The 25,176-nt window shown below is 41.2% G+C and overlaps 2 protein-coding genes across 3 annotated transcripts in view; one reads left to right on the top strand and one right to left on the bottom strand.

The window, feature by feature from the left end:
• The window catches only part of prdm6 (PR/SET domain 6), a 126,170-nt gene that overhangs the window by 35,299 nt on the left and 65,695 nt on the right, over window positions 1-25,176 (bottom strand). For both annotated transcript variants that reach the window (XM_023343783.1, XM_023343785.1), the window contains exons 5-6: window positions 9,872-9,999; window positions 1,952-2,076 (exon numbers count right to left, since the gene is read on the bottom strand). In XM_023343783.1, the coding sequence (XP_023199551.1) occupies window positions 1,952-2,076; window positions 9,872-9,999 (253 nt within the window). The remainder of the gene's footprint in view (window positions 1-1,951; window positions 2,077-9,871; window positions 10,000-25,176) is intronic.
• LOC111610310 (GTPase IMAP family member 8-like) lies at window positions 4,081-9,860 on the top strand. Its single transcript, XM_023343782.1, has 3 exons — window positions 4,081-4,146; window positions 4,729-4,797; window positions 5,882-9,860. Exon 3 carries the CDS (start codon window positions 6,047-6,049, stop codon window positions 8,483-8,485), a length of 2,439 nt encoding a protein of 812 aa, XP_023199550.1. The 5' UTR covers window positions 4,081-4,146; window positions 4,729-4,797; window positions 5,882-6,046; the 3' UTR covers window positions 8,486-9,860.

Genomic DNA, 25,176 nt, shown 5'->3' with positions numbered 1-25,176 from the left:
TACAGCAGAATGGCTGAAAATGACAACAATTGAGGTGTTGTAATGGCCTAGTCAAAGTTCAGACTTCAACCTGAATCGGGTCAGAGAGCTGTGCAGAAAGTGGCCATTTCAGACACATTTAAAAAGGCATTAGTCATTTTTTAAATTAAATAGAAATGAACCAAGATAACCCAAACTACTGGAAGCCATTAATGAAAAGAGCAGCCATGTGTGGCTTTAAAGAGATACAAACAATAAAGACAGGAAGTATTCGCTCCTTCAGAGCGTTTCACTCATGGCAGCAGCTCTTCTTCTTGTCCTAATGCAGAAAGAACACAGTGGAATGTCGGATGTTTGTTTGTGTGCCTGTGATTATGTTTACAGAGGACGCCACAGCGCTGTCATGATGAACAATGTCATGTAAAAGACTCGTTTTGTCTGTAATGCAAACCAGCTTGTGGCCAAACGTCTCTAATTTGCAATCAGCACGATCTCGTTTCAACACGGCTCTGTTAAAGGAGAGTCCCTAATTCAATTTATTTCAGTTTAGATTCCGCAGATTAAAACCTTCTTCTGCTCCTTTTTCCCTTCGAGTTTTTCTTTCTAAATAATTATGTAGAAAAAAAGGCAATGTTTGTTTTCCGCCTGCAGGGAGTTATTCTGCAAGATGTACAAGAAAACGTGAATATAAACAAGCTGACAGAGCAGAAAACTGGGGGATAGGTAAACAAAAAACAGAGAAAAGAGAAGGAAGGGTGAAGAGGACGGATGGAGGAGAAATGGAAAAAGAACAGGATGGAAGAAAAGAAGAAACAGGTGACCAAATGGGAAAAAATATATTTAATATAAGATAGTCAGAAATATGTGACTGAGGAGGTTTTAGCTAAAATTTGTGATGTTTCTTGTTCTATAGACAAACCTAAAGGAAGTTATTATAAAAGATGAGAAAGAAGCAGAGGAGCTTACAGATGTTCTTAGTGTTTATGTGACTTCAATGTTTTATATATTTGCTCTTTTCCTTTAGAAAACTTAAAAAGCAGCAACAATCTGCAGAAAATCCAGCTTTTCCAGTTCAGGAGAAATAAAAAATTAAGCTTTTGCTTTCCAAAATCAAACTGGAGACAGAATTTCATGCTTTTATTACCTCCCACCGCTATTATAGCTTTTCTTCTTGTTACACTGTTCGCCTACAGCTGGTGCAAAACGTCTTTCTACTTTTGATAGAAACAATAATGTAATAAAACTAATTCTGCTCCATTTTATCTGTCTGATCTGCTCATTCCCTCAGATCTGGACAGCAGCTGTTTTTAGTTAGCCAACCTTTGCCTTTTTACTCAATTCCACTGGACTAGATTCTCATTTCCCTTCACTGCTCCATCTGGGATTTCTCCCATTAACTTGGATTCCCTCTGATAGATTTTTGACTGGGCCAATGAGCGAACAGAAAGAGAAGTCGTGAACAATGATGCTTATTTTCTGCTCTGTTTTAGCATTTTAGTCTGCTTGTAGTTTTAGCAGCAGCAGAGGAAGTGAAGGATTCAGTCCATGTTATATTAACATTCGTGTGAGACGCTGACTATTTATTATGCTTAATCCGAAGCACTTTGGTCGGTTTTGTGGGCTTGTTTTTTGAGGTGCTCTGCTAATAAATTTGGTCGTTCTTCCTGCCCTCTGTTATTCTCTCTGCATCCTAATTTCTTCTTCTTCTGTGGTTTAGAGTTGATCCAAGTATAAATATGTATTGTAAAATGTTACATAGACTTAATAATTCCACAGATAGTCAACCTGTCTAATTAGAGTTCATGGAAAATGTGCTTCTAATTTCTTCCAGTTGTTGATTTTGCTACTATCTGAACTAAGAACTGCAGTGAGTTGTGTGTCTGAAGCAGCAAATTTAAAGGCTGAGACCAGAAGAGTCAATTCCTGAGTCTTCAACCAACAAACACAGGTAAAGTTGGAAATGTCTCCTCACGGTTTTCGTCCTGAGCGATGCACTGCAGCGGGATGCCGAAGAAGGACGTGTAGGAGTCGTTGTACCAAACCAGCAGCTCCGTTCCTCTGGGGATGTCCATGCAGGCTCTGTAGAAGATGCACGACCTGCAAGACAAACACAGAAAAGCTGACTTTTTATTTTATAACTTGTGTCTTTACTTGTGAGTCTGAGTAAAATCATGAGGCAGGCGGCGGACCAGACCCCAGGTCCACCAAAAACAAATGACTCCACTATTCTGAACAGGAGAAGATGGGAGACGGATAAAAACTCCCATCTGATAACAGCTTCAGTTCACATCAGACCAAACTCGAGATGATTTATGGGAAATATCTGGTGTCTCTCACTTTTCACAGAGCAGCTACGTTTCAGCATGTTGTTCGCTGACGTATCCAGAGAGCTGATGGTTCCTGGGTCACACCGCCACTAGAATAACACTTCCTCCGCCCAAAAACATCATTCTAACAACATGAGCAAAGCCACATTCAAAACCACACTTTTATTTCCAGCGCTAACTATTTTAAAACATTTCCCACATGTTTTCCTCTCTCCCTGCTGGCAGAGTGGCAGCCAGAGCAGATTATAGCTGAGAGGTCACAGGTTCAAGTCCCACAACGGCTCCCTTATTGTGTCTTGAAGCCAGAAAACTAATTCATTTTTTACGTCCAGTTTATTTGTGTGGCACATTTCAGCAACAAGGACTTTCAAAGTCCTTTACACCATAAAAACATAATATAATAAACAGCAACAAACAATACATTTTGTCAAATACCATCATCAAAATCATCAAATATATTGATCAATGTCCCAGTAATTATTAATCAAAGGCAACTTTAAACAGGCGGGTTTAAGACTTCACTGTTTTGAAGTTTTCTGAAAGTTTTGTCCCAGATTGGAGGAGCATTAAAACTTTTAAGACAAATAAAAACTAAAGGAAGTCAAATAAATCTAAAACTACACTGTTGCATAAAACTCTTCAGGTTCACCTGTTACCTGGCTAAACTGAGCTAAACTTCATTACCTGCTTATCCAACTAAAGGTTTAAAGAAGTTTATAAAACCTGAGGAATGAGACCAGACAAACTCAAATGAGTTCAATGCATGAGGATAATTTCCTACTGAATTACATAAAATAAAGATTCAGAGATATCAGCTGGTGATTATGTAAATGAATCAGGTTAAACTAAATGCTGACACACATGAAGCATTTTAGTATGAAACTGTGGTGAGTGAAACAAAAGGCAGTAAAACCTGATTTAGTTCAGTCTGACATCATCTTCTCCTAACGCTGACTTTCTGTGGGGGGTGGAGGGTGAGGATTGACGGCCGCTGGAGGGATTTTTGCTCTTCAACCAGTTTTACTAAATAAGGAACTAAAACTCATTCAAGAAAACACAACAGATTCTGGTATTCTCTCTCACTGCCACAGAGTTTACATCACTTCACCACAGCAGGGAAACCAAAGCCAGTTCAACATTTTTTACTGAGTGGGATTAAACAGCACCAGTTAAATTTACTGGCATCTGTGGTGAAGAGGTGTAAACTTTATTACTAATACTGGTAATGTGTTTAGTTAGTCCAGTCCCATAAAAGACGAAAACATAAAACAAACAAAAACCATAACATCACAGTGGCAAAATAAAGTATATTTAATGATGTTATTAATCAGAGGCAGCTCTAAACTGGAAGGTTTTTAGTTTTAAAGGATCTCTGTGTTTCAGCTGTAACTTTAACACTGTTTGGTGTTTTATGGAAACTTGCTCCAGATTAGAGAAGCATCAAAACTGCTGCTTCTACGTATATTTTAGTCCTTAATTAAATCTTATGAACTATAGCTTTATGAGGTGGTAAAAGTTAAAATCCCAAAGTAAAGTTGATTAAATGTACATCTTCACGGTAAAATCCACACTCAGACTTATTACCTTTGGGTTGGTACAGCCGCACTGCCATGCTAATAATAGTTATGGTATCTAGATATGTGCTGAAAGCACATAAAAGTTTTCATTCCTGTCATACTTGTCAGCATATTTGGGTCAATGCCAACCAGGAACTCCTCAGTGTGACGCATCCATTCTGTCTCTGAGAACAAGCGTCAGATAAACAGGAGAGATCAGATCACATCTGTGCATTGGAGCAGCAACTGAAGATCTGGAAACAAAGACAGACTGAGAAAAAATGGTAAGCCTAATAAATAATATGTTTATATTTTGTTATGCTCATGACATAGGAAAGATTCAGATCTCTGGAGAGCAGCTAAAATCAGTTCAGATATCAACCAGATTAGATATTACAACTAAACAGAAAAACCTCAGGTAGGTTCAGAACCTTTGACAAAAATGTTACTAAAAACTAGTCCAAGTTTTAGTAGCAAAGATCATTTTAGATTGATTGACCTTGTTAAAGGCAATTTAAATTAATACTTTTCTAAGTATGAATACAAAAGGGAAATTTACTTATCACTGTTATTTATTAAGTAGTAATTAAGCCGCTTTGTTGTATCTGTTGGTTAATTTATTCCATTAAAGGTTGTACAACATGTTACATATTTGATGTTATTTATTGTGTTCATTGTGGGATGAACATTTAGCAGTCAGTATTATAGTGTTGCTTTGATTTTAATAAGGTTTGACGATTTTAAATCATTAAAAAAACATAAATGTTTTCCACCTGATCATGATTATAATTCAACCTCTGTAGCTTCCATTGGTTAAACTGGTTTAGCCACACTCCTTACTTAACATCAACATTGTCTGGTTTCAGGTGCAGCTTTTACCTTCCAGCAGTATCAGAGTGGAAATTTCCCTCAGGTAAAAATGGCAACATCACCAGGTGAGTTTGGAACTGAATGCATCTGCAGCACTAAAGGTTATTGCACTAAAAACAATGAATGCAAATCATTAATCCTGCCACAAACAGCTGTGGATTAACTAGATCAACACTGTTAGTAACAATCACAAGGTTAGTTTTATTTAACTATTAATAATTACATAACATGAAAATCAGACACTCCTGTTTTACTTGCTTCATCTTTGGAGAGAAAGCTTCAGTAAACTCTACACTGACTGCTCACCTGCAAACAACAGTAAAGAGCAAAACCTGGTGTTTTAATATGATCATAGGTTAGTTTTATCGACAGCCTCTGGTTTGTTCTTTCTCTCTGAAATCCTGTGGAATCAACTGAGTTATACTGAGTCCTTTAAAAAGGTTTTTCATTTTAGCTTTGTTGTTAATAATGACAGCACAGAATTTAGTTTTTGCTCTTCTGGAGGTAAGATTTAAATCAAAAATACAAAAACATTTTTATCCTTCTGAGGAACTTGGAGGCTGGTTTGTTTTAACGAGTAGCAAGCAAAAGATTTCACTTTATGGAAATTGAGATGAATAAATTAGGAATATGACTACAAATAAAAGATCCAAATCCAATTTCTTACTTTAATTTTTTTTCTTACTTTCTTAAAAATAAATTACAAATGACAGAAAGTATTTTCAAAAACTTGCTTTTATTTTAATCAACCCTTCTGGGAATTGAATTCAAAGTCCAACTAAATACAAAATGAAAGGCCCCATTTAAACGACTGAAACTCCAGCAATAAATCATTTAAAAATATATATATAAATAAAAAGAAATCCAGATTTTCAAAAATGAAATCTTCCAAGACAGCAAATTGGAACAATTGATAAAAAATGATTTATCGCCCAGCTCTACTGCTAACAAAAAATGTCATATTAGCTTTGGATATAAATAACATTTGGTTTGTACATTTTGCTATCTCAATATTTGCAATGATGCAATACAGCATGTTACTTAAAGTAATTGTACTTTTGCATAATAAAACTAAACATGTCACAGTAAAAATATTAGTTAGTGAATCAGGATAAAGAAAAATCTAATTCAACTTTTTTTTGTTTTCAGTTCTTTTTTGGGAAAGAAGTCTTTAATTATGCAATAGTCATCACAACCGAAAATGATCAGCGATGGAGGTTTTCTGTGAACCAACTTCAGAGAGAATGTGAAAACAGGATTCATAATCTAAATTTGGATGAAACTGATTTTTCTGCCGATAATCTTGAAGAACTGATGAACGAAATGGAGAATTTGGTGAAAGAGAACAAAAGGCGACATTTAACCTTTGCTGAAGACATGGATCCTATGGATCGTCCTCAATCTGTAAAACCCCAACTGAATCTGGTCTTATGTGGAAGACATGCAGTCAAGAAAGCTTCAGTAGCTCGCACCATCCTGGGAGAAAATTATTCTGGTGGTTCAGAGATGATTAGAAATCAGGGAACTGCCTGTGGGTATCCGGTGTCCATAATGGAGCTGCCTGCTCTGTATGGAAGACCAAAGGAAGCAGCGAAGAAAGAATGCTTCCAGTGTGTTTCTCTTTGTGACCCTGACGGCGTCCACGCCTTCATTTTGGTCCTCCCATTGCACTGTTCGACTGAGGAAGATAAGAAGGAGCTGGAAACCATCCAGGAAATCTTCAGTTTAGGAATCAATGATTTCACCATGATTCTTTTTACCATGGAGGCAACTGACACACATTCTGCAGCGCTGAGGTTTCTGAGGGAAAATAAAGATATTCAAGATCTCTGTCAGAAATGTAGGGAACGATATATAGTCTTCTACACCAAGAATCAGATCTCTGAAGTGCTGCTATGTGTCCAAACAATGACAAGATTAGGAACAAGAAGTTTTACTAAAAAGATGTTTCCCAAGCCTGCTGTAGTGCAAAGGAGAACAACATTCAACTCTGGGACCAATTTCAACAAGCACAGACCGAATCCACAGAAGGTGCAGAGGACGCAGCATCCATTCAGGGTCCAGGTTCTACCAAAAGACTCTGGATCAGGGATGATACAGAACCTAACCATAAACCAAAATCTATCCACGCTGCAGAGTAAAGAGCCTCTCCGTATGGTGATGATTGGGAAGACCGGTTGTGGTAAAAGTGCCACTGGAAACACCATCCTGGGCAGGAAATGCTTTTCATCAAAGGTTTCTCAAAAATCAGTGACAAAACATTGTCAGAAAGAGACAGGAGAGGTCAATGGTCGTCCTATTGCAGTGGTGGACACACCAGGACTGTTTGACACGTCTCTGTCTAATGACCAAGTTAAACAAGAGCTGATAAAATGCATCAGCTTGTCGGCCCCCGGACCTCATGTCTTCTTACTCGTCCTGCAGATCGGACGCTTTACGCAGGAAGAAAAAGAAACTGTGGAACTGCTCAAGGATTTCTTCGGAGAGAAGTCAGTGAACTTCATCATTGTTGTGTTCACCAGAGGAGACGAACTTAGAGATCAGACATTTGACAGTTACTTAAACGAAAGCAAGGAATTTGTCAAAAGGCTGATCACTGATTGTGGGGATAGATATCAAGTCTTTAACAACAATGACCAAGAGAATCAACTTCAAGCCACAGAGCTCCTAGACAAAGTGGAGGCAATGCTAAGGGAAAATGGTGGTAGCTACTACAGTTCACATCTTTTCAAAGAGGCAGAGGAAGCCATACAAAAAGAAACCAAGAAGATACTGACAGAAAAAGACACAGAGCTACAGCAAAAGAAGGAAGACTTAAAAAAAGAAATTGAAGACAACATTCAAAAGAAAAGAAAGAAGGGAGTCACAAAAGCAAAACAACTGGCGAAGTCTGAACAAGGATCAGAAGAGAGCGCCCAAAGAGTCAAGGAGACAGAGGAGAATTTTATGAGGGAGGAAAAGAAGATGAAGATGGACAGAAGAAAAAGAGAAGAGGAAGAAGAGGTGAAGAAAAAGGAAGATGAGATGCAAGAACATGAGTTTGAACAAAAATATGAAAACCTGCAGAAGAAACAGCGACTGAGCAAAGTATTTGGAGAGAGGGCTATATTAGCACAAAGCAGAGAAGACATGACAAAAGAAAGAGAAGCTTGGGAACAAGAAAAGAGGGAATGGTGGGAGAACAGACATCGTGAGGACATACAGAGACAAGAAGATGAGCAGAAACGACTCCAAAAGCTAAGAGAAGAATATGAAGAGGAAAAGCGTATTTATGAAATAAAAAGGACAGAAGAAGAACAAATCCGGAGGGAACAAGAGGAAAGCGAATGGAGAGAAGCAAGAGAAATGTTTCGCAAGCAAATGGAGGAATTAGAGAGGAGAAGTTATGAGGATGCTAGAAAACAAGCAGAACAATGCAATGATTTCAGGAACAAGTATGCCTGCGATGTCTCGGCTGAGATGGAAAAAATTGAGAAAGAAATAAAAGACTTGAAGCAGAAGGAACAGAAACAAAATGAACAAATTATGAAGCAGCTGACTACAAAGAAAGCTCACCAGAAAAGTTTCGACAAGCTGTTGAGAAAACACGATGAAGAAATAAACCAGTTGAAATCAACGCTTTGTTTCCACAGTGAGACATATATCCAAAACAGAATAACTGAGCTGAAGGAGACCCATCAGGAGGAAATCAACGAGTGGATGCAGGAACAAGTGAAAAAGGCTGCAGAGAAAAGAATTTGTAGCATTTCATGAGATTATTTCTCCCTGAGAGCAAAACCAGAATACTGCGTCCTCAAGACATGGAAAATGTTGCTTTTTACTCATTTATACATAAATGCTTTCATTTCACTTGACATGCAAAATGTATAACAGCTTTAAATTAAAATGTTAGGATTATGGGATCTTAATCACACATATTCAATGTAGATTTTAACGGATATTGTGAAGATTTGAATATGAGTGATATTTTATATCATGTATAATCATGTTTGCAACGTATCAATATGAGATGATCTAAGAATAAAAAAATAATGTGTGTTATGCAGAAGATTATGTGACTAACGGTACAATTGGTGAAATTTTAACTGTTTGTTAAATTGGTTGCAAACAATCACAGAAGACTTTTGTATAAATGTTCATGCTGAAAGAGGTAAAGAAAGTTTATGACTTTGTTAGAACATGTTACTGAATGTGTTTTTGCTCTCACTCCTTCGAAACAACACAGGTAGATTTTCTCAGAATCTTTGACTTGAAACACTGAGCATCCAGTTTGACTGGTTTGTCAGAAGGATTTCCTGGTAAAGCCGGCAGATCCGATTACGACATGCAACGTTTGTGTAACAAACATTTTACAGCATATTCTGGTGGATTTATTAATGGGGCTGATTCTCAACACAAAGGAAGGAAGTGTAATGGATGAGGTCGTTCCACCTCATGTACAAAACTATGAAATTATGTTGGTGCTTGAATAACTTGCATGTTTTCTGGGTGTTTTGCTGTGTGAATAAAGAGAAAATGTCAAAACAAAATAAGGAAACCATGACGTCTTATTATATTACCCACAGAAACAGTGGTGCCAGCTGTCTTCAGGTTATTGACCAGCTTTTTGACTGATTGGCAGATGTTCAAATACTTATTTGCAGCAGTAACGTACAAATAAATTATTTTTTAAAAACCATACGTTGTGATTTTTGAACTTTTTAGATTATGTCTCTCACAGTGGACATGCACCTAAGATGAAAATTTTAACGGCCCCCATAATTCCTAAGTAGGAGAACTTGCAAAGTCACAGGATGTTCAAATACTTATTTTCCTCATTGTATTTGGGAATTCAGTAGACAAGATATGACAGAAAAAACAACCAGAATACTTGACTGTAATTCAACATCAACACATTTTGACAATCCAAAAACAGAAACTGACTGAAACTGACCCATATCTTCGTAACCCTGGTAACTCCATAAACTATTTTGTTAGAACTTTGCTACTGGCATGGAGGTAAAATTCAAAGCTTTCTGCTTTATACCCATTTTGCTACTAACCACTAATAAACAGTATATTTGACAACTTAACAAAACAACCAAAGCTACGTTTAGGAAAAACACCAACTTTGCATCAGAGAACATCAGAAGTTCTTACCTGTACTGGACCACCATCATGTTCTGCTCCCCACAGTGCCTCGCACAGCGGATGTACCTCATCCAACTGGATTTACTGGGATCGTTTCCATCTATAAAGTGCTGCAATGTTCCCTCTGAATCATAGATCTAGAACACACAGACACAGAAACAATGGTGTACGTTACTGGCATTTAAATTAGTTTGTATTTAGTAAAAAACAGTTTTACTAGTTTAAATTATACAGTGTCTTATTTTTCAAGAATGAGTTTCCACCATCACCCACTGTTGGTCCAAAGTGGGCCCCACAAGTACCAGACTGGTACCTATATGGGACCAGTTCCTACTTTAGCCAGGTTAGCAGGTCTGGTATTACAGAGAGTCACCAAGAAGTGATACAAAAACATTCAACAGTTATACCAAAAGAAAAACAAGAAAAACTCTAAAATTCCTCTAAAACACTAAAACATGAGCATTTGACATTTTCCAGCCTAAGAGTCATGTTTATGAATGAATACATGAATAAATGTATTTCTATTTGTTCTGTTGGCCAGTATTTTTCTGAATGTCTGTTGTTTTTATTTGGCTTTGTCAGGACGGATTCTTTAAGCTCAGAATATAATTTAATCTGCAGACCTGGATGCTCTGAGCGGCACAGAAACGACTCATTGATGTCGACTTTAGGTGGAAAACAACATGATGATGAAACTCGTACATCAACAGGAAGCCGAGGACTTCACAGCTAACAGTGATCATAAGCAGTTAAAGCGTTTCGATCTCACCCAGCCTCTGTGTGTGTGTGTGTGTGTGTGTGTTAGTGTGTGTGTGTTCATTATTAATCCATCCCTCCATCCATCCGTGGTGATGCAGTGTGACTGTATTGAGGAGGCGTCGAGTGTGTTTATAAGGTGATGACCTGAGCCAATAGCCAGCCTCTGTTCTGTCCATACAGCCTGCAAACAATCAATGCAGTAAATGGCTGAGAGAATCAAAGGAAACAGCCTCATTCATTATTCTCAGTATGTCGCACTGTAACGTCTGTCACTGTCAGTCTGTCTGCAGACTCTCAGGTTTTAGCTCAGTGGTTATCTGATCTGGTAAAAACCCAACAGATTCATCACTGAACATGAGGAGTGAACCTCAGAAACATAAAGTAAACCACCTTTAGGGGGGAAATCAGTTCTGGTGAACTGAGCTACCCAGTCAAACTGTCGCATCTATCAGTCCGGTGATGTAATTCATTACACCTGTTACCTGGCCAAGCCTGTCATCCACAGATAACATCCCTGTAACAAGTCGGTCTTAATCATGAGCTAAAGTTATTTTTTTATCAACCTTGATGGTGGCTGAAGGTTTATTGTGTCCACGTTTTAACTGGCTGTAAAGTTTACGGTGTGCATCCATTCCTAAATGTTTTGCTCACATAAATGAGCTCTGGTAGAGGCAGAGGGAGGGGCGGCTCGTCCTGTTTGTCTGACTGTCTGTGGTCTGATGTCGATTTGGTGAAGATTCATCGCTTTAAGGCTGCATTCCCACCAGACATGTTTGCTCCGCTTTAATCCAACTTCAGTCCATTTGTCTAGAAGGTCCGGTTCGTTTGGGGAAGTGTGAATGTGTAATCGAACTCTGATGTGGACCAAAAAAGCTAATTCTACTCCTACTCTGGTCCACTTCAACTCTGTTTGGTTGAAGTTAACTGTTGTGCCTTTCAAAATGCATGTGAACGCCAAGCAGACAGTAGGTTGGTCCAAAAGCAGGAAGTGGACTATAGCGCAGGGCATTCTGGGTAAATACAACCAAAACAAACGTGTTAGTTCAGCGCTAGCAGGAGAAATGACATGAGGTCTTTTACCAAAGACAAAAAAGATAAATCCTCCAACCGCTAAAATCCGATTTGTGTTTACATTTGGCGAAGGAAGCTGCGCTCAGTGTCTTCAGAGGTTTTTGTGTCATAATGGTTCTTGTTGCAGCGCCTCCACAAGTGAGAAGGGGAACAGGTTTTTCAATTGGTTTGGTTGGTTTGGCAGTGCAGTGTGAAAGCAAACCGCAGCAGCTGAAAATGTAGCAATTTTGGTCCCCAATCTAACCAAATACCCATAAGGTGGGTAAACAGCCTAATTAAAATGAAGATGAACTCTGGAATGATGTTCCTGTTTGGCCTTATAAATATTCTGGCAACCAAAGGAAAATTCCCCTCATGCAGGAGTCCCTGCTGGTGCTTAACTGTGTTACTAGTGATTTAAATGGGGATGTTGTGAATAAAACTCAAATTAAGAAAAAAGGAGGAGGAAGATTAAGAACAAGAATCTCCTGCCGGTAATAAAACTCTCTAATGCCTGATCCCGTCCTGACCACTTCAGTCAGTCCATGCCTCACCGCCACAACACCAGAGTATGTGGGAACATTTTAAATAGACTTGATGCATGTTCACATATATTGCAGACATTTCAAAACTCTGATGACTCTTTAGTATTTAGGTCAGTTTGTGTTTTAATCCTGTATTTTTCAAGTCAGTGAGAGCGTTCAGAAGGTCTGTATTGTGACGCTTTTTATCGCCTGAGAAACTTTCTGCTGCCTGTACAGTAATGCTGCTGAAGCTAACAGCTGGTTTCTAGCTTCATGCTGTTCTGTCAGGTTTTTTGGCCGCCTGTGTTTATCGAATCCATCGCTGAGAAATTCCATCTGAAAGATAAACGACCAAAGATTTCATATTGTTTAGTTCAACGGCTGCAAAATGTTGCAAACGCTGCCAGGCTCAAAGCTCCAGCTGTCACTTTTCTGTCCGAGCACAAAAAGTTGATTTTGTTGTTTTGTTGTTGTTAAAACTCCGTAAATTATTCTAGTTCAGCTTTATCTTGTGTTGAACAGATGCAGCACAAATCTTTATTTTCACACACTGAGATCACACGTCAGCTGCTGGTGAGTCGATCCTTTTCTCACAATCTTCACAGTTCAGCTGATTATCTCAATATCTTCTCTCTTGTCTGATCAATTATCAGACAGGTAAAGGAAATACTCGGGTACATTTTTAACATTTCTCTTTCCAAACAGTCTGATGTCCCATTATTTAACAGTTCAGGACAAAGAAAGAGGATCAGTCTGAATATTTTCTTAAATATTAGAATATGGATTTATTGATCATAGCTGCATTCTACTTAATTTTAGGAAATAATTCTCAATATGTATCAGGAATATACTTGAAAAACACAACAGAGAATAATGTTAGTCTAAAGTTGATCAGTCAACTTTAGACTAACATTAAAGTGACATTATTATGGATTGACTAACGATCAATAGAAAGCAGCCATTTTTTAAAAAATCCTGAGTTTTGATTTGCATCAAGATTATCGGCCTTCCTCTAACATGAATGTATATTTTTTCATAATTTCCTGAATTTAAAAAAGAAGTACATCTACTATATTTTAACATTTATTGTGTCAGTTTTATTAGATACTCACTGAATAAACAGAAAATTGTGGTTTTCTCACATTGTTAACTTTGACATGTTTATAAAATATAACCAAACAGGAAGCGGACTGCATTTGGGCCATTTAACTTCCCTGTTCTGGGATGCCTCTGCCATGATTATTTCCCTTAGAACTATCAACTGGTTCTGCTTAAGGATGAGCAGCAGCGCCCTCCTCTGGATGACACCAGACTACAACACTGAAGGGAGGTCCAAGCGGATGTTATCAGTTAATCAATTATTTATTCTAATAAACCATTAATTTAATTAATCATAAGTCAATTATTTGCATCCATATTTTTAAATATCTTAAATAAATATTTCTTCTAAATTTTCTCAATTATAGTATGCTAAAAAATATTAGTATAAGTATAAGAGAACACAAATCTAAACTAGATTTAAACATAAAAGAAAACAGGAAACAAATATTGGATTCTCCATAAAATGAAAATCTCAGATGTTGCCTGTCATTCCATTAATTTAATAAATACAACTGGGCAACAACTGGGCAACCGGAAAAATGTCCAGGTTCCCTCATGTTGCTCACCATAAGGCAACCAGACCTGCCACACCGCCAGGAAACTCCAAAATAAAACAGAGATGACGCATGGCATGAACACAGTTTTATTCCAAAAACGTTTTCCATTAGAAACTCAGGCGCTGATGCATCCTGAGTGAAAACTATCAGAGAGAGATCTGCACAATTTCAACTGACAGCAGGTGTTTACTGAAGTGTTTTGACCTGTTGACATTATTACAGAGTAAATCTTCAGTTTGTCCCATCTGAATAGTATGCGTGTGTGTGTGTGTGTGTGTGTGTGTGTGTGTGTGTGTAGGTGTGTGTGTGTGTGTGTGTGTGTGTGTGTGTGTGCGTGTGTGTGTGTGTGTGTGTAGGTGTGTGTGTGTGTGTGTGTGTGTGTGCGTGTGCGTGTGTGTGTGAGGAATGTTCTTCAGTTATCAGTTAAAACCCTTGAGTGCAGCTCTGCTCCACCGCTGGCATGTAAATGGCTGCTTGGCCGTCAGAGGACGATGTGTGTGTGACGAGTGGCTGAGCTTTTATCACAGAGTGGATGTCATTAAGTCACTAATGCAGCTGTGAGTTATCATGTCTGAAGGTGTTCCAGCTCTCTAACACACACAGATCACACACACATAAGTTAAGACAATGTATCTGAAGCGGTTTTAACACCTAATTCTTCATCAGCTCAGCTCAGTCCCTCTGGCTGTTTGTGTCCAGGCCTCAAAGATTTATGACATTTGAGCAGATGAGGCCATGAGATCAAGTTTGGTAAACAGTTTCAAACTAAAAAGCTGAGAAAGTAAGCTATGAAAAATGTTGCTCTAAGATGTATTTCTCTACTTAAAACAATATCTTGGATTTCTTTAGGAATGTAAATCAAAGTAAAAAAAAACAACTTGAAATGTAAAAACTGTTTACACTCAGGAGTAAAGTATGGTTCATAAAACCTACAAATCTATTGCTTGAAAAGACACTTGAATCAGAACAACATAGATCTCTCATGGTGAGACTAGCGCTTTATTGTTATTAAACTAAACTGCAGTTTTACTGATTCGCCACAGAGGTCGCCATCAGGCTCCAGAACAAGCTAAACGATCCTGAAACCCTGACTGGGTCTGAAAACACATGACGCATTAAGGTCGTGTGTTTTCACTGAACTCGTTTCACTCAAGATGTCTTATGATCACGAAACTCCATTGTCTCTTCATCATAAAGATACAGCAACTCACAGATACCTCCAAATGTATTTTTGTAAATGACTCAGAAAAAAGGTGGGTCCGCAAAACAGGATGCGGTACCACAGAAAATGGTGCAGTAGGTCTGCCGGGCCAATCGGTGGCGCTGTAACACTGCCAGAGAACAGCAAAAACACTGAACAGCAGTGTTGCCAGGTTGGACAGGTATGCGCCCAGTTGGGCATCTTTTAAACATGGTGGGCTGGAAAAAATGGGTTTGGGCAAAGTGTCAAAATTTAGGCTGCTTTTCACAACATTTGATGGAGTTTTAGGAAGTTTTCAGATGAAAATTATTTCAAAATAGTTGTAATTGTGCGACAGAAAAACCCAAACTTGTGCATAAAATGTTTTGTTCTCGCCCTCATTTTATTCATTTATTTTGAAACGTCCAGATCCCTCAAACGTGACATCATCAATGATTTGTCATTTGTTAATCAATAGTTACTATGTGTTCATTTTTCAGCTGCAAGCTTTATAACAGAAAACCGAAAATCCCAGAGCAACTTCATAATTTAAAACAATATAGTGCTGGGCACTGTAAAAGATGGTGCACATAAGGATTCTTCATAAAATAAAGAAGACAAACCTCAGGTCTTCATCAAACTGGCAAACAACAATGTCTTCAGTCAGAGGCTTCTTCTACCTGTTGTATTACTGACTGTTACAGGAGATCCTTCCTTCCTACAGCCATCAGCATTTACAACTCTGAAAATATTTTTGAATTGAATTAAACTGAAATATTTTTGCACCATAACTTGGAGTCATCTCTCATCTGAAGCCATGTTTCTCTTGTGAAAAGTCTTGGTCAAATACAACAGGATGAAGAGTTTGGTCAGCTGTTGGTGCAGCTACCAGACTGAAGAAGTTGCTTTAATTCAGTGCAGAGTGAGAAGTTCTGCCAAACAGGTAAAATTCTCAGTTTATTCATCCTGATTTTTTATCTAAACAGTACCAACAGGATGAAACAGTCTGGACGATAGTTTTAAATACCCAACTGTCAAGAAAACTGGCATAGGGTGTGAGATCTTTCCGGGTGCATGCAGAAAAGGTGCATAGAGGCCTGAGAGAAAATAAGTAATCTTGTAGTTTGATTAAAAGCTAATTAAATTGAATATGAAGGAATAGTAAAATGAATACAAGTAATCACATAATAACCTTCTGAAATGTATTATCTGTAATGATTTCTGTAATGAATTAACTGTGGAAAGATTATGGTTGATGAATTATAATAAGTAAGAGATGAGATTGAGTGTTAACTAAGGATCAAACTTGTGATGATGTGAAGTTGTAATCATTTGAAATTAATTCAAACAGGTTTAACAACAGATTTAATGTGTTTAATGAGCTATAATACATAATAGTGGGTTATAGAAAAAGAGAGGAATACAGCACAGTCCTGAAACAGGAAATGTCGCAAGCAGTTCTGAACAGATGGTCAGAGCGCACAGGATGGTTGGAGTGTTGAGTTTGGCTGAAGCAACGGAGAAAGGGGAAGTACGGGACTTTCCACTATGGTCAGCAGAAATAGATTGGGCAATGTGAGGACTTTTTCATGAGATACAGCAGATGTGGAGAAAGTCACGTAGGCCAAACCTCCCCATACACACACATGGTGGAGAGATGCATAAAAAGGGGCTGAAAAGAGGAACCAGCCGTTCCCAGTCCGACGGCGCAGAAGGAGAGACAACTTGCTGAAGCAGATTGAGCCACGGACCGCACTTCAGAACCACGGGGGAGCTCGGACTTCACACCGCCAAGAAAGGACTGGGTTCCATCGCCCCATCCCTGGTTCTTCATTCGATCGTCGGTCTCGTCTCAGCCCAGCAATTACAAACTCTGCAACAAGACTTGGAGGAAGGACAAAGCTCCCTCAGGGATGAGGAACTGGGTTTTGCAAAAGGATTCGGACCCGTTCTGCTTTGTTTCTTTTCTAAAGAGGGTTTTTTCCACACAAGGCAAAGACCTCAACCAAGGATGCTAGAAATTCCTGTTGCCAAAGATCCACCATCGTCTGGGTATGAGTTGAATCTGCTCATTGAAATTCCATCTCAGAACTTGCGACTTTAGTCAGGGAAAAGAGGACAGGGTAGTATGATTGTACATGTAAATTTTATTACACTGTTTTTGAATTATTTACGATTGATTATTGATTTGTATGTCGCATATCCCTGCTTAAGCTTGCTTAATAAATTTATACTATAAAATTCTAAAGAGGTTGGTGGACATTGGAATTAATAGAGTCATTTAATCTTCGTTCAGTTCTTTTAATTAAGGTAAAACTAATGTACATGATTCCAGTAAATAGGAGGCTTCATAATTTCCTTTGGTGAGAATAAATAATGACCCTGGGACTTACATCTAAGTCACTAAACATAATCTAGCCGGTTCCAAGTGCAAGTTATGATTTAGAAAGTGGGCTACCGTTAACAGAAGTGGTTATTGGAATTATGCAGCTGTGAGGGCTACTCAGCTGATTGTTTCTTAACTGTAAAGGGTCATAACTTCTGGATTGGAGGTAGTTAGAGCTAGACGAATCACTTTCGCCACCAGTTTAAATAGATTATCTCTTATAGAGTACTTTTAGGGTAATACCCATGTCTCAGAGATTTTCCGGACCTGTTAGACAGAGAACTGGTCAGTAGGCAGCCCTGGGTAGTAGTGAGGAGTGGGCGGGGCTGACTATTGCAGGATAACCTTCATGGCGCCCAACGTGGGGCGGCGCACAACTGAGTAGGCGGGCCCCAAAGACACCAAGTCAGTGAAAACAGATGCGAGACTCTGAATAGCTCACTTGGGTTTCTAACTCTTAGGGAAGAGAGTTAGTGGTGACTGACAAGGCCATCAGTCACAACCCTCGCAGTAACTGTATAGCATACAGGTGAGGGAAAGCTTCTACTGAGGATAGAATGACCAGATCCAGACAGTGAAGCCAGTAGCCAACACAGCCTGGACCCATCCCTACTCGAAAGCGCAAAGAGAGGCTTTGGGGGATAGGCGACTCGAAAGACAAAGACAATTAAAGCTGCAAGCAGCCTCGGGCGGCCCTCGCAGCAAGCGCCGCTCCGGCCTATTGGCCACCGCGGGGGTTCCAGCCACCGCAGAAGGTCTCGCACAATTTCCAGAGCCGCAGCCAACTCCCCACCGCAGAAGCTCCGCCGCAGTTTTCAGCACCGCCGCCCGCCAGCCACCGCAGAAGCTGTCGCGCATTTTCCCCGCCCGTCCACCAGGCGACACGCGTGAATGCGTTCGGCAGCGCTCCCCGACGACTGTCAAAAAATCTGGCGCAGATCGGTCGATGCGTCGAGGAGATACAGCCCATGTATTAACTTAGGGGGCGCAGTGGAGCCAAATTACATTTCAAACCCGTCGGGCTCTTTAGAGGTGAACAAAGGTCATACATATCCAGTTTGGCGCCAATCGGATGATCTATGCCTGAATAAGAGCCAAACGTATGTATATGGCGAGGGACTGATATTCGCCATTTAGCCACGCCCACACGGTTCAGCCAGCAGCGAGCATTGACAGAGTTTATCATCCGAATCATCTTGATTAGGTCAAGAGAGCCATAAACAGAGCTTTCCAAGTAAAAAAATAGCACTTCCTGTTCCGAGGGGGCGGGGCCTAAGTGATGTCATCATTTGACCATTGGATATTATTGGACACTCGATTATGATCAATCACTGAACGTTTGGTGTCTCTGTGAGTTTTTGTGTTAGAATTACTAATTATTTAATTTTTTCCTCCATTACAACATTGAACTGTCATTCCGTAGGGCAATGCTGCCCTCTGGTGTCGAATTACTGAAATAATGAAACTATTTCAGTGGGCAGCAGAGGGCAGCATTGCCCTACAAACAACGAACATGGACTGTTTATTATGTAATTACACAGAAGATCTCTCTAATTCATTCTGAGGGGGCGGGGCTTAGATGACGTCATAATATGATGACATAGCATTGTCAGGCATCAGACCAGGATGAGTCAGGCCAAGTTTGGTGCAGCTCGGTCGAAACATGTGGAATCTAGAAGCAAACGTATGGCATCGGCGTTACAGGTCACTTCGCCACGCCGCCACACCCAGCTGCTTCATCGCAGCCGGTCAGGGCTTGGATCCACAACACACCAACATGTCTTCTGTCTCTGGACACAGTTTCATGTTGATTAGGTCAAAGGGCTAAGATAGCGACCGTTCACAGTAAAACATGACACTTCCTGTTCTCAGGGGGCGTGGCCTAAGCGATGTCATAATTTCACCACAGGGTATTTTAGGACACCTATTGATGATCAATAACTAAAAGTTTGGTGTCTCTGTGAGTTTCTGTGCAGGATATATAAGAGTTTCGTGTTTCATGGCGAGTAGGTGAACTTTGACCCCTGGTAACCCCCCTTCAGCAATCTCATACAGTCACCAATTTGATAACTTTAAATCAGACATGCCTTATGATCAGACTGACCGAGTTTGAAGCCGATCAATCGAAATCCCTAGGAGGAGTTCGATCAAATGCAAAGGCTGTAAACGTCAAAATCGAGGTCAAATGAACTTCAATCTAAAATGGCCGACTTCCTGTTGGGTTTAGAGCATGGCTCTAAGAGACTTTTTTGTACGTCCTGACAAGATACACATGTGTACCAAGTTTCGTAATTCTAGGTTTAAGCATGGCTTGGGGCTGTTCATTTAAAATACTCTAGGGGTCGCTATAGAAAAATTAGGCCACGCCCACCAAATATCGCTATGGATTCCTGTTGGCGGGTCGATAAGGATCCATCCTAGTGAGTTTGGAGCAGCTCACCCCGAAACTGTGGAATTCAGAGCCAAACGAAATTCGATGGCGTTCGCAACGCCGCCACGCCCACCTGCTTCATCGCAGCCGGTCGGGGTTGGAATCCACAACACACCAACATGTCTTCTGTCTCTGGACACAGTTTCATGTTGATTAGGTCAAAGGGCTAAGATAGCGACCGTTCACAGTAAAACATTACACTTCCTGCTCTCAGGGGGCGTGGCCTACGTAAAAAAAAAATTTCACTGCAGGGTATTATAGGACACCCGATGACGATCAATCACTGAAAGTTTGGTCCCTCTATGTGTTTTTGTATAGGAAATATAAGAGTTTTCTGTTTCATGGCGTGTAGGTGAACTTTGACCCCTGGTAACCCCCCTTCAACATGCTCCAAAACTCACCAATTTGATAACTTTAAATCAGACATGCCTTATGATCAGACTGACCGAGTTTGAAGCCGATCAATCGAAATCCCTAGGAGGAGTTCGATCAAATACGAAGGCTGTAAACGGCCAAATCAGGGTCCGAAATGGACCTTCAATCCAACATGGCCGACTTCCTGTGATAGTTGCACTATGACATTACTTGTAAATTCTGAGCGTCTTAGTGAGCTCTACAACTGTACCGAATTTCAAGTCTCTACGATGAAGTAAGTGAATAGCAATGGGTCTTTTGAAAATTGCTAGTTGCTGCCGTTGAGCAATTTTTTTTGCGATTTTTGCGACGACCTTACAGTACTTAAATTTAAAACTCGTTTTATGCGACCGCCAAGTTTGGTGAGTTTTTGAATATGATAAAGCCCCCAAAAAGGCAATTCATTTGGGTGGAAGAATAATAAGAATAATTAAAGCTGCAAGCAGCCTCGGGCGGCCCTCGCAGCAAGCGCCGCTCCGGCCTATTGGCCACCGCGGGGGTTCCGGCCACCGCAGAAGCTCTCGCGCGTTTTCCGGAGCCGCAGCCCGCTCCCCACCGCGGAAGCTCCGCCGCAGTTTCTAGCACCGCCGCCCGCTAGACGCCGTAGTAGCTGTCGCGCATTTTCTCCGCCCGTCCACCGGGCGACACGCGTGAATGCGTTCGGCGGCGCTCCCCGACGACTGTCGAAAAATCTGGTGCAGATCGGTCCATGCGTCGAGGAGATACGGCCGATGTATTACCTTAGGGGGCGCAGTGGAGTCAAATTACATTTCAAACCCGTTGGGCTCTTTAGAGGTGAACAAAGGTCATACATATCCAGTTTGGTGCCAATCGGATGATCCATGCGTGAATTAGAGCCAAACGTATGCATATGGCGAGGGACTGATATTCGCCGTTTGGCCACGCCCACACGGTTCAGCCAGCAGCGAGCATTGACAGAGTTTATCATCCGAATCACCTTGATTAGGTCAAGAGAGCCATAAACAGAGCTTTCCAAGGAAAAAAACGGCACTTCCGGTTCCGAGGGGGCGGGGCTTAGATGACGTCATAATATGATGACATAGGGTCGTCAGGGTCCCGCCACGGTCACTCGTGCAAAGTTTGGTGCAGAAGCTATCGACCGTTCACAGTACAATTACAAATTTTTAATTTTTTCCTACATTACAAAATTGAACTCTGTCTTTCCGTAGGGCAATGCTGCCCTCTGGTGTCGAATTACTGAAATAATGAAACTATTTCAGTAATTTCAGTAATTCGACACCAGAGGGCAGCATTGCACTACGGAATGATAAAGGATCCCCTTTGTAATTACATATTACACAGTCGATCACAGGGGAACTTTGAGCCCTGCTAACCCCGCTTCAACATGCTCCAAAACTCACCATATTGATAACTTTAAATCAGACATGCCTTATGATCAGACTGACCGAGTTTGAAGCCGATCAATCGAAATCCCTAGGAGGAGTTCGATCAAATACGAAGGCTCTAAATGTCAAAATTGAGGTCAAATGAACTTCAATCTAAAATGGCCGACTTCCTGTTGGGTTTCGACCATGGCTCCAAGAGACTTTTTTGTACGTCCTGACAAGATACACATGTGTACCAAGTTTCGTAATTCTAGGATAAAGCATGGCTTGGGGCTGATTTTTTAAAATATTCCAGGGGGAGATGTAGAGAAATTAGGCCACGCCCACCAAATTTCGCTATGGATTCCTGTTCGGGGATGGATAAGGATCCATCCTAGTGAGTTTGGAGCAGCTCACCCCGAAACTGTGGAATTCAGAGCCAAACAAAATTCGATGGCGTTCGCAACGCCGCCACGCCCACCTGCTTCATCGCAGCCGGTCGGGGTTGGAATCCACAACACACCAACATGTCTTCTGTCTCTGGACACAGTTTCATGTTGATTAGGTCAAAGGGCTAAGATAACGACCGTTCACAGTAAAACATGACACTTCCTGTTCTCAGGGGGCGTGGCCTACGTAAAAAAATAATTTCACCACAGGGTATTTTAGGTAACCCCATAACGATCAATCCCAGAAAGTTTGGTCCCTCTATGTGTTTTTGTATAGGAAATATAAGAGTTTCGTGTTTCATGGCGAGTAGGTGAACTTTGACCCCTGGTAACCCCCCTTCAGCAAGCTCATACAGTCACCAATTTGATAACTTTAAATCAGACATGCCTTATGATCAGACTGACCGAGTTTGAAGCCGATCAATCGAAATCCCTAGGAGGAGTTCGATCAAATGCAAAGGCTGTAAACGTCAAACTCGAGGTCCAGAATGGACCTTCAATACAAAATGGCCGACTTCCTGTTGGGTTTAGAGCATGGCTCCAAGAGACTTTTTTGTACGTCCCGACAAGATACACATGTGTACCAAGTTTCGTAATTCTAGGTTTAAGCATGGCTTGGGGCTGATTTTTTAAAATATTCCAGGGGGAGATGTAGAGAAATTAGGCCACGCCCACCAAATATCGCTATGGATTCCTGTTCGGGGATGGACAAGGATCCATCCTAGTGAGTTTGGAGCAGCTCACCCCGAAACTGTGGAATTCAGAGCCAAACGAAATTCGATGGCGTTCGCAACGCCGCCACGCCCACCTGCTTCATCGCAGCCGGTCGGGGTTGGAATCCACAACACACCAACATGTCTTCTGTCTCTGGACACAGTTTCATGTTGATTAGGTCAAAGGGCTAAGATAGCGACCGTTCACAGTAAAACATTACACTTCCTGCTCTCAGGGGGCGTGGCCTACATAAAAAAAAAATTTCACTGCAGGGTATTTTAGGACACTCGATGTCGATCAATCACTGAAAGTTTGGTCCCTCTATGTGTTTTTGTATATGAAATATAAGAGGTTTTTGTTTCATGGCGTGTAGGTGAACTTTGACCCCTGGTAACCCCCCTTCAACATGCTCCAAAACTCACCAATTTGATAACTTTAAATCAGACATGCCTTATGATCAGACTGACCGAGTTTGAAGCCGATCAATCGAAATCCCTAGGAGGAGTTCGATCAAATGCGAAGGCTGTAAACGTCAAACTCGAGGTAAAAAATGGACCTTCAATACAAAATGGCCGACTTCCTGTGATACTTGCACTATGACATTACTTGTAAATTCTGAGCGTCTTAGTGAGCTCTACAACTGTACCGAATTTCAAGTCTCTACGATGAAGTAAGTGAATAGCAATGGGTCTGTTGAAAATTGCTAGTTGCCGCCGTTGAGCAATTTTTTTTGCGATTTTTGCGGCGACCTTAAAATTCAAAATTTTTAAACCGCCTAGTCGCTTCCGCCAAGTTTGGTGAGTTTTTGAATATGATAAAGCCCCCAAAAAGGCACACGAAGAGGTGGGAAGAATAATAATAATTAAAGCTGCAAGCAGCCTCGGGCGGCCCTCGCAGCAAGCGCCGCTCCGGCCTATTGGCCACCGCGGGGGTTCCGGCCACCGCAGAAGCTCTCGCTCGGTTTCCAGAGCCGCAGCCCGCTCCCCACCGCGGCAGATCCGCCGCAGTTTCCAGCACCGCCGCCCGCCAGCCGCCGCAGAAGCTGTCGCGCATTTTCCCCGCCCGTCCACCGGGCGACATGCGTGAATGCGTTCGGCGGCGGTGCCCGACGACTGTCGAAAAATCCGGCGCAGATCGGTCGATGCGTCGAGGAGATACAACCCACGTATTAACTTAGGGGGCGCAGTGGAGCCAAATTACATTTCAAACCCGTCGGGCTCTTTAGAGGTGAACAAAGGTCATACATATCCAGTTTGGCGCCAATCGGATGATCCATGTGTGAATTAGAGCCAAACGTATGAATATGGCGAGGGACTGATATTCGCCATTTGGCCACGCCCACACGGTTCAGCCAGAAGCGAGCATTGACAGAGCTCATCATCCGAATTACCTTGATTAGGTCAAGAGAGCCATAAACGGAGCTTTCCAAGGAAAAAAAAGACACTTCCTGTTCTGAGGGGGCGGGGCTTAGATGACGTCATAATATGATGACATAGCATTGTCAGGCATCAAACCAGGATGAGTCAGGCCAAGTTTGGTGCAGCTCGGTCGAAACATGTGGAATCTAGAAGCAAACGTATGGCATCGGCGTTACAGGTCACTTCGCCACGCCGCCACACCCAGCTGCTTCATCGCAGCTGGTCAAGGCTTGGATCCACAACACACCAACATGTCTTCTGTCTCTGGACACAGTTTCATGTTGATTAGGTCAAAGGGCTAAGATAGCGACCGTTCACAGTAAAACATGACACTTCCTGTTCTCAGGGGGCGTGGCCTACTTAAAAAAATAATTTCACCACAGGGTATTTTAGGACACCCGATGACGATCAATCAATGAAAGTTTGGTCCCTCTCTGTGTTTTTGTATAGGAAATATAAGAGTTTCGTGTTTCATGGCGAGTAGCTGAACTTTGACCCCTGGTAACCCCCCTTCAGCAAGCTCATACAGTCACCAATTTGATAACTTTAAATCAGACATGCCTTATGATCAGACTGACCGAGTTTGAAGCCGATCAATCGAAATCCCTAGGAGGAGTTCGATCAAATGCAAAGGCTGTAAACGTCAAACTCGAGGTCCAAAATGGACCTTCAATCCAAAATGGCCGACTTCCTGTTGGGTTTAGAGCATGGCTCCAAGAGACTTTTTTGTACGTCCTGACAAGATACACATGTGTACCAAGTTTCGTAATTCTAGGATTAAGCATGGCTTGGGGCTGATTTTTCTAAATATTCTAGGGGGAGATGTAGAGAAATTAGGCCACGCCCACCAAATTTCGCTATGGATTCCTGTTGGCGGGTGTATAAGGATCCATCCTAGTGAGTTTGGAGCAGCTCACCCCGAAACTGTGGAATTCAGAGCCAAACGAAATTCGATGGCGTTCGCAACGCCGCCACGCCCACCTGC

This window comes from Xiphophorus maculatus, chromosome 12 (assembly GCF_002775205.1).
Source record: "Xiphophorus maculatus strain JP 163 A chromosome 12, X_maculatus-5.0-male, whole genome shotgun sequence".
NCBI lineage: Eukaryota > Metazoa > Chordata > Actinopteri > Cyprinodontiformes > Poeciliidae > Xiphophorus > Xiphophorus maculatus.
The sequence above is the reverse complement of the archived record's forward strand: the minus strand, read 5'-3'. Positions and strand labels throughout refer to the sequence as shown.

Excerpts from the sequence above, each read along its gene's own strand:
- LOC111610310 (XM_023343782.1), top strand. The coding sequence starts at position 6,047 with ATGAACGAAATGGAGAATTTGGTGAAAGAGAACAAAAGGCGACATTTA.